This window comes from Hippichthys cyanospilos, chromosome 15 (genome assembly GCF_059441005.1).
Source record: "Hippichthys cyanospilos isolate Australia breed blue-spotted pipefish chromosome 15, RoL_Hcya_1.0, whole genome shotgun sequence".
Lineage (NCBI taxonomy): Eukaryota > Metazoa > Chordata > Actinopteri > Syngnathiformes > Syngnathidae > Hippichthys > Hippichthys cyanospilos.
The window spans coordinates 1935001-1943820 of record NC_142383.1 but is presented as its reverse complement, the minus strand read 5'-3'; the positions used below and the strand labels follow the sequence as shown (position 1 = coordinate 1943820).

The window sequence follows — 8820 nt, the reverse complement described above, 5'->3', positions numbered from 1 at the left end:
ATTGATGATTACTAATAATGAATTTGCTGTTTCAGAAGTGTATCAAACTGGTAGCTCTTTAAATTGATCAGTCCCCAGGTGTAGATCTGCTTCAAAAAAGGAACATGTCTTGAGTTTTCCATGAAATAAAATGAAGATAGTTGACCCATTTAAACTGAGAGATGGACTCTTTATTTACATATGTGACACAAACTGAAATGCATAGAGGTATAAGTTTATCAGATTTAACTCCTTTTTAATGTTAAATTAAACAGAACAACAAGCCTTCAAAGTTTGAAACAAGGTCACTATGGATAAGACGAGCAGTTCATCATACATCCTTATTGCAAAAAAGAGAAGAAAAAGGGTGTGAGAGGCCTGAGTACTTGAGGAAATTGAAATTCTTTTGTAGCACTAATGCTAGATGTGTTTATGTTGTCACCACAAAACGTGCTACTAGCAGAGCTGAGCTACATTAAGTGTTGCAAGAGACAAATTAGGACGGACGGTGATTACATACATACAAGTAAATACATACATACAGTAGTTGTGGTGTTCTATATAATTGTGCGGAAAATGAGACATTAACTATCCCAAGATTATTACAAAAACTTTAATTGTTAATTCCGGTATTAAGGCAAAGTTTACAAGCTTGTTGGATAGTAGCATTTTTGTTCAGGGTAAGAAAAAAAGAATAACAAGAAACAAACATTTGTGTAACGAAACCAGTTAATGTGAAGCTACACACGCTACTATTTTAACTGTAACTGGTGAAAAAAATATGATACCAAATAAAATATTGAATTTAAGACCAATCCATGATTGCGCTCGGCATTTGCCTAAACGCCCAGTGGTGTAATTTGCAGAGTAGTTAGTATTAAGCTTAAAAAAAGGAAGACTGAAATGTTAATGAAGGTAAAACTTAACACGCCAAAACAACAAAAACGGAAGAAGCATGGAAAGTTTTCATACCATTAAAAGGGTTCTGTTCTTTTCATGCAAGTCACTTCACTAAGAAAGAATCATATTCAAAAGTCAATTAAAACTAACTATTAGTGAATATAATATGTATGTAACATTGCAATCTATCTAGAAACAAATGTCTGATTAAACTGGAAGGCACATCCATAAGGCTTTAAAAAGGTGTTGCAAAGCATTCTACATGCTTCTCTTTAAATATTTAGGGAAAGCAGCAAGGTAATTAAATATTGAGGCTTTATGAACATTAATGTGGGTCCAGTAAATGCATTAACAGGTGGAACCATTCATTGTCACAACAATGTGAAGACCAAAAAAAAAAAACATTTGTGAAACTGACATTTTCACGTGTGAATCATATTGGACATACATGAGAAAATACAAACTTTTGAAAAACAAAAATAAATGAAAAGAGTTGGTATGTTTTAAAAGCGATCCTACAATCACAGCGATTTGAATATTTGTATTTTTCCCCATCTCAGTCCATTCTGAATTTGATTCATTTTACTTATTTTTTTTAGTAACTGTACTTTTGCAGACAGTTTGCAGTTATGCTGTACAGCAAACAGTAAGACCAGACCATATCTAAGAGACACAGTAATTGGGTCTGAGAATTTATTTCTTATGTGTAACTGTTGTTGCTTTTTAAGAATAAAAGTGGATCTGAGAATTTATTCCTTATGTGTTACTGTTGTTGCTTTTTAAGAATAAAAGGTTAGGACGCTCTGGTGGTTGCCACGCACCAGAAGGATGGGTGGCAGGTCCTTTGACAACACCTCCAGCCAGGACATATACAGAGCACTGGACACTGCACCCTTCCTGGCCAATGGCAGGCTCCTAAACAAAACAAAGAACATAAATTCACTTTGATCTTGCAAACAAACGTCATTTGCGTGTAAAAAACAAAACAAAAAAACAACAACAAAAAACAAACAATAATTTATTTTAAAAAAAAACAACAAACTATATATAGTACTATAATAAGGTGGTTAGTCCTGCTGCCGGACAACCACATGATGAGAAACCTGATGGAAATGATGAACCAAGCAAGATTTAGTTGGGGCTTTTGTTCACTGTTATAATTGTCAGATGTGAGTAGGCATGGGACGATAACTGGATTTATGTCGCGGTTTTAAAAGTCAAGGTTATTTAAAAGTGGCCAAAACCGGTAAGGTTTTTTTTTCCCCCATCTGCCTTTCCAGGCAATTGCACTGCGCATCATATGTGAGTCGTCCACTGCTGCAGCATCCAATCACATAGTCCAGGGGTGGCCAAGTCCTGTCCTCGAGAGCCACAATCCAGCCTGTTTTTGATCTTTGCCTACAACCAAAATACCTGATTCAAATAATGACCTCATCAGCCTGCTTGACGGAATTCTGATAACGACCCTGATTTGAGGCAGGTTTGTTGGTCGAAGGGAAACATTGAAAACAGACTGGATTGTGGCTCTCAAGGATTGGACTTGGCCACCCTACATAGTCCATTTCCTGCTTTTTGGGCTTTAATAACAATATTATTTTGCTCCTGTGGTTAACTACCGCAGATAACGTGGGGTAACATGTTATAATATGATACTTTCACAGAGCGATTTTTATGCTATCTCTCGAGCTAGGACACAAGCTGTCTTGAGTGAAGCTCAAGAAAGCGAGAAATTGACCCCCCCCAATTCGTGGGGCTTTCTGTCGCTGTTGTAAACACTTGGTGGTTTTAGTTTACTTTTTGTCCACTTTTGTCGCGTGGAGGGGGGGATCCAGAAAAAGCATTGCTGAGAACTTTCACTTTTCTTGGATGAAGCACAGCCAATATTTTCTCCTACAGCAATTTTATTCTTTTATGTGTGTCCCTCACTTTGCGGCAATAATTGTCTGCCAAAAAGAAAACAAGTTTCAACGTCACAATCAAGTGGCCGATACCGTGCTAAATACTGAGCTGTCAATGCTGCACTATCATTATCTTGGCACAGTAACTACGGTTCAACAGCTGTTAAAAAGCAGACGCTGCACATACCAGTTGTCCCAACTTCTCCCTTCCACCATTCGACAAGCCAGGTGAGTGCTCTTGATCTGGCTCCGTTTTTGTATTGAAAGCTAAGCTGGCCGTGTTGGATAGCTCCGGGTGACCGCAAAGCGGCCGCCATGATTCATTCCTGCCCCGTTTAACGTTCCCGAAGTTGACTGGCTGTCGCGACGCAACACGCGACAAAAGTTAAACATTTTAAACTTCACGCGACAGGCGAAATTACGCGCTGTGCGGCTTCGTGTGGCGTTGCGCGGCGACTTGCGTCGCTCCATATGCGTACATCACGTCGCTCGATGCGCCATCGCGCCCTTTCTATTTACTACAATACAAAACTGTCTGCTTTTTCGCCCCGATCACGTTCGGTGTGAACCCAGCATGTAATTCAAAAGCCCCTAAAAGTCATAATACAGTGGTACCTCGGTACTCGACCGCCTCTATACTCGACCAAATCGGTGCTCGACCAAAAAATTCAAGTAGATAATGCATCGGACCTCAAACAGATTTTCGGTGCTCGACTAGCCGAGCCTAGCCGAGCCGAGCCGACCCGAACGCGCTCCTCGGCCCTTCTCGGCCAGCGGGTAAGCGCCAGTTCAACTCAGACCGCCAGCGGAGTAAGACGTTTGTTCGAGTATTTCTTCCCGGATTTAAACTTTTTCGTGTTGCTCTAGCCCTTAATAATGGGTCCAAAGAAAGACAGTGATAAGGGGAAGGCAAAGAGGAAAACAATGAGGACCACTATTGAACCGAAGAAGGAAATTATAGCAAAATATGAACGCGGTGTACCTCGCGTCGCAGTTAGCTAGCGTCATCATGGAAGGAGTAACTCCCTCCCGTCCTCTCCACATCCATTCCTGTATGCCATCAACCACTCTCCAAAACGTAAGTAAATTATACAAAATGGTTTATAATGCTTTATTTATCTTTATCTTTATCATGTACTGCTTGTGCACATTTACTTGTGCACACATACTTTCCATTATTTCTTATGGGAAAATTGGTTTCGATGTTCGAACAAATCGGTGCTCGACCACCACCTCAGAACGGATTATGGTCGAGTACCGAGGTACCACTGTATTCTAAATACAATATATATATATATATATATATATATATATATATATATATATATATATATATATATATATATATATATATATTTTACACATTTTGTACATAAAGTGGGCAAAATGGGTAGACTTCATTAGATGGACCAGTCAAAAAAAAAAAAAAAAAAAAAATCAAATGCCCACTTCTGGAGATATATGTGTAAAGGCGACCAATTTGCTGTGTGCATTGACTTATCAAGTAAGCAGTAATGCAGTTAATATCCATACATACTCACAATACAAGCACAAACGTCATTACACAGAGGAATCAAAATGCAGCTTACATGACAATAAGGTTGGCTGTGTTGGAGTGTTCCTTCAGTAGCTCATTGAGTCTGATCTGACGATTTGTCTGAAAAATAAATAAAGGCCAAATACATTACATCATATTCAAACACAATTAAAAAAAAGCATTAAGAAATAGCTTATTTTAAACCAGTCGCAGATACTCCCAGTTTCACAAAGCCTGCCCTTATACTCTTAGTAAACCTATAACCACTCTTGAAGAATTGAACACTTACAGCCTTGTTTCCACCGACATTTTCTCCCCTACTCTAATAAACTAAATCACAGTTTCTGGTACTCGTTGCGTTGTGGTTCCAAAGAACGCAGCCCTGTTACAAAAAGTGACATAAAAACTTTGGAGGACATTGATTGGTGCAAGCCAGATTTGAATATGGAGCACGGAAAACAAGATGGACACAGCCACTATTAATGACAAATGACGAGAAGAAAAATAATGAAAAATCTTTTACTTCCACAATCTAGATTTGATGGACCTGAACTTAATGTCGTCCTCTAGTTGATGCAATATTCCAAAACAGCCACAATCCAAGCGCCAAGTACTATAGTCCTTCCACACACTCCATTGTTATTTTTTATTGCATGCAAGCACACGCGTCGCTGGTGACATGACTTCACTAATGAGGTGGAGAGGGTCTGCGGGGGCACTGGAGACACAATATTCTTTGGCATGGAGTAGGCCAGGGCAGAGTAATACAGGATAGAAATTGTCAGTGGAGACAGAGCTTACAAGAACGAAAACAAGGGCAGGCAAAATCCTCTTGGTTCTTCTGAGCAACTACATAATAATAGCATAATAACTCAGTCAATATGATCAACCTTGTTCAACTGTAAACACACTAAAGAAACAGGTAAAGCTTACTTTATCAGTTCATTCCCCATCTACGAATCCCAATCTCAATATTGATCCATATATAAAGGCGCACTGGATTATAAGACGCACCATCAGCTTTTTAAAAAAAATTAAGTCTCTTAGGTGCGCCTTATAGTGCGGAAAATACAGTAAAACATTCGAAGACATTCACTTAGAAAATAATGTTCTGTCACACAATCATCTGTATTTTGGAATAAAATAATGGTAGTTAAAACTTTTCAAAAATCCAATCAAATAATTAATTGTCAAAACAATGAACAGATTATACAATTAATAAAATAATTATTATTTGTGGCCTTAATTAACTGTTTTGTAATTTAGAGCTAACTCCAAGTATAAACACCCCAAATTATGCACTACTGAGTTACAAACAAAATTAAGTATAAAAAGTTAAGTTAAAAATTAAAATTAAGTGAAGCATCAAACTTTGAAATTTTTTTCTGCTTCTGTGCACCTCACCTTACCTGGCTTATTGTATAAGATCACAAAATGCACCTCAGCGTTGCACTTTAACATTCTGACTGGTTTGGTGGTCCATATAAGTAACCTGAGATGGTCATAAAGGTCTAATCAAATAAACAACATTATTAATTTCAGACCTTTGCACGATAAAGCTCCAGCTCATTGTCTGTGATCCTCCATGGTTCGCTGTTTTTCAAACGTTCAGCTGCCTCCTGCTCCATGTCATCTTCCTTTAATCGATAGGGCTCAATCATCTCCTCGAAGGCAGCAACGCTAAACATGAGAAAAATCATGCCGTAAGTCGGAGTGCAACTTTAATTTGTTCTCTTAAAAAATAATAACCTCATTGTTAATGTTTTGTTACACATACATGTCACTTGTCAAGCATAAAAAAACCTAATTAATAAAAAAAACCCTAACCCTAACCTCCCACTAGGGCTACCAAGTGACATCACATTTGCATGTACTATACCATATGGCAAGCAACATTTTTGTGTTTGAGGAACAAAACTGTGGCACACAGGAGCCACTAGAAGTAAGCGTTGTAAAGCCCTATGCTTTTGAACAGATCAGGATGTCGGAACTGGTCAGTGACAACAAAGACATTGAAAAAGATGAGTGACTAACTGCCATGGAAGAGCCAGGAGAAGACTCAGCAATACACTGTTGGGAGGATTGGAAATAAAGACAAAGGGGCGCAGATGACACCAGGATGGGGCTTTGTTTTTTTCGGGAAGTTTACTAGCAATAAAATATATATATATATTTTTTTTGAGGCACATGGTTATTTTTTCCACACTGTAAGAAAACCAAATGATCTAAACTTAATTAGGTGTCCCCTATGAATTGTAACTCATTGTTTGAATAATTTTATTTATGTAATGGTCATCTTCACACTGGGGTAGTTGCTGCAACCATAATCCATTTGGACTACCATTGGAAAATAAAAGAAAACAATAGAGTATGTAAAATTCAGAAACATTGTGGAGTAACTAAATTATATCTCAGATCATGTAAATTTTTTAATCAAATTACAAGTAATAATTTCTAAATCTTGAGTCAACTGAAGCGGGTGCAACCCTGTTACTCAAATCAGAGTAACAGGGTTGCAGGTAACAGGGTTGCAAATCTGCACTAATGTTAGCTTTTTCTCAGGAATAGAAACTAGCTCTTTAGCTAGCTGTTATTGCTGGCCAGGAGGACAATCTTATTTGTGTAAATAAAAAAAAGAAAAAAAAAAGAAGAAAAAAAATGGTCTTATTCTGATTATATTTGTAACAGGGTTGCATGAAGTAAAGTGAGACATTCAAGTAAGGCTCACTATTTTATAAAAATCGTCATGGGGTGGTTTCCTTTAAGAACTCTCAGTCGAATCTCACTCAGAAAGCACAATTAACGTAAGTTAGCTTAGCGTCACCGACGTTATAACTTTGGTTATTCACTAGCTAGGTTGGATATGTCCGCAATGTGGCTAACGTTAGCTAGCTGCGCAAATATAATGCTACCATTTTTTTTGACAAAGGTCCAGGTCTATATTTTCGTTAGTTTTATCTTCTACCAAAGTAAGAATCCCCATTTCGCAGGGGTAGCCCATACAAGGCAAAACTGAGGATTTTTCCAGCATAATTTGATTGATTTATATAATCTCTGCCTGGGTGCCTTTAATTTGCAGATAGCACCATACAAATCACTGTTGATCACTCAGGTTAAACCAAACAGAATGTCGTTTCCCTAAATTTAAGATTAATATGATATGCATATTAGGCATTATTGAAGTTGGCTGCAGACAACTTCAACATATCCCAAAGGCAGATATATGAAAATCAAAAATCCTTTTGATCATATTTTATTACATTATTATCATTTGATTGATCTGTTTATTACACTGTTGTCCATATAGGGAGAGTGGCTTTTGAAAGGAATTGAGTACTTCAACTTGATTCATTTGCAGTTTTACATTTTTTTATGTCCTTGGCATTTGGATGTGTTTTTATTTGGTTCAGGGTGAACCCCGCCTACTGCCCTGAGCCAGCTGAGATAGGCGCCAGCGAGCTTGCAACCCTTGTGAGGATAAGCGGCTATAGAAAATGGATGGATGGATTTGCACAGCACAGCTGGGAGTAAGAGTGGTTAGCACATACACTTCACCGTACAGAGAACCGAATTCAAATCCAGCTTGCGCTGACCTGTGCGGATTTTGCACATTCCACATTCTAAAAACATGCATGGCAGGTGTATTGGACACTGGTGCCTCAGCAGGCTCAGCAGTCTTCAGGCAGTGGGCAGGGACACCATGGACTGGTTGCCAATCACTCGTAGGGCACACAGTGACGAACAACCATTCGCACACAATCACACCTAAGGACAATTTAGAGCAGTGATGTCAAACATACAGCTTGTGGGCTGGTTCTGGCCTGAACAGGTTTGATCTGGCCAGCAAAATGATTTTGTATACTATAAACACTAGATTTTATCTATTTATTTTTATTTTTTTAAAGAACAATGACATATTTTATGATTAATAGTAGGGCTGCATAATTAATTGAATTTGAATCTAAATCACAATATTGGCTGCCACGATTATTTAAGATGATAATCGGCGACATTAATATTTTAAAAAGACGGCTACATAGTACTGTACAGTACAGTGGGCCCCCGTGTTGCGACATTAATCCCTTCCGCAGTTGGGGTCGTAAGACGAATTCGTCGTATGACAGGCAATCCAAACCTATGTTAAATAGCTAATGCGTTTAGAACCCCAGGTAAAAACATCATAATTGTACATACATATTAAAATTTGGTACCAAAATAGTAAAGTAAAGTGCTATTTATAGCACTTACTTTGAGTGCCGCTTATTATGCCCATATTCTCTAAGGGTTATCTCTAGCATTGTTTCCATATAAAGCTCGTCATCAGCTTAAATATTTGAGTGAACACAGCACCGTTATTATACTGAAGATCACTCAATTCTAAAAAACACTTGTTAGGAAAGACTTACTGTTCCTTTTTGGGTTTGGTGTTTACATCTCCCAGGACAGTGATGTCTGAGAAGTCTATCCTGAATTTGCTCAACAGAGTTGCCATTCTGCACAGGAAAT

The 8820-nt window shown here is 38.1% G+C and overlaps 1 protein-coding gene across 2 annotated transcripts in view; it reads right to left on the bottom strand.

Annotated features, from left to right (window-relative positions):
• Nucleotides 1-148: 148 nt before the first annotated feature.
• The window catches only part of LOC148411328 (solute carrier family 12 member 2-like), a 94116-nt gene continuing 85444 nt past the window's right edge, over nt 149-8820 (bottom strand). For both annotated transcript variants that reach the window (XM_088435177.1, XM_088435176.1), the window contains 4 exons: nt 8721-8807; nt 5859-5994; nt 4367-4434; nt 149-1794 (listed from right to left, as the gene is read on the bottom strand). In XM_088435177.1, coding sequence (XP_088291303.1) covers nt 1659-1794; nt 4367-4434; nt 5859-5994; nt 8721-8807 — 427 coding nt within the window. In that variant the 3' untranslated portion in view covers nt 149-1658. The remainder of the gene's footprint in view (nt 1795-4366; nt 4435-5858; nt 5995-8720; nt 8808-8820) is intronic.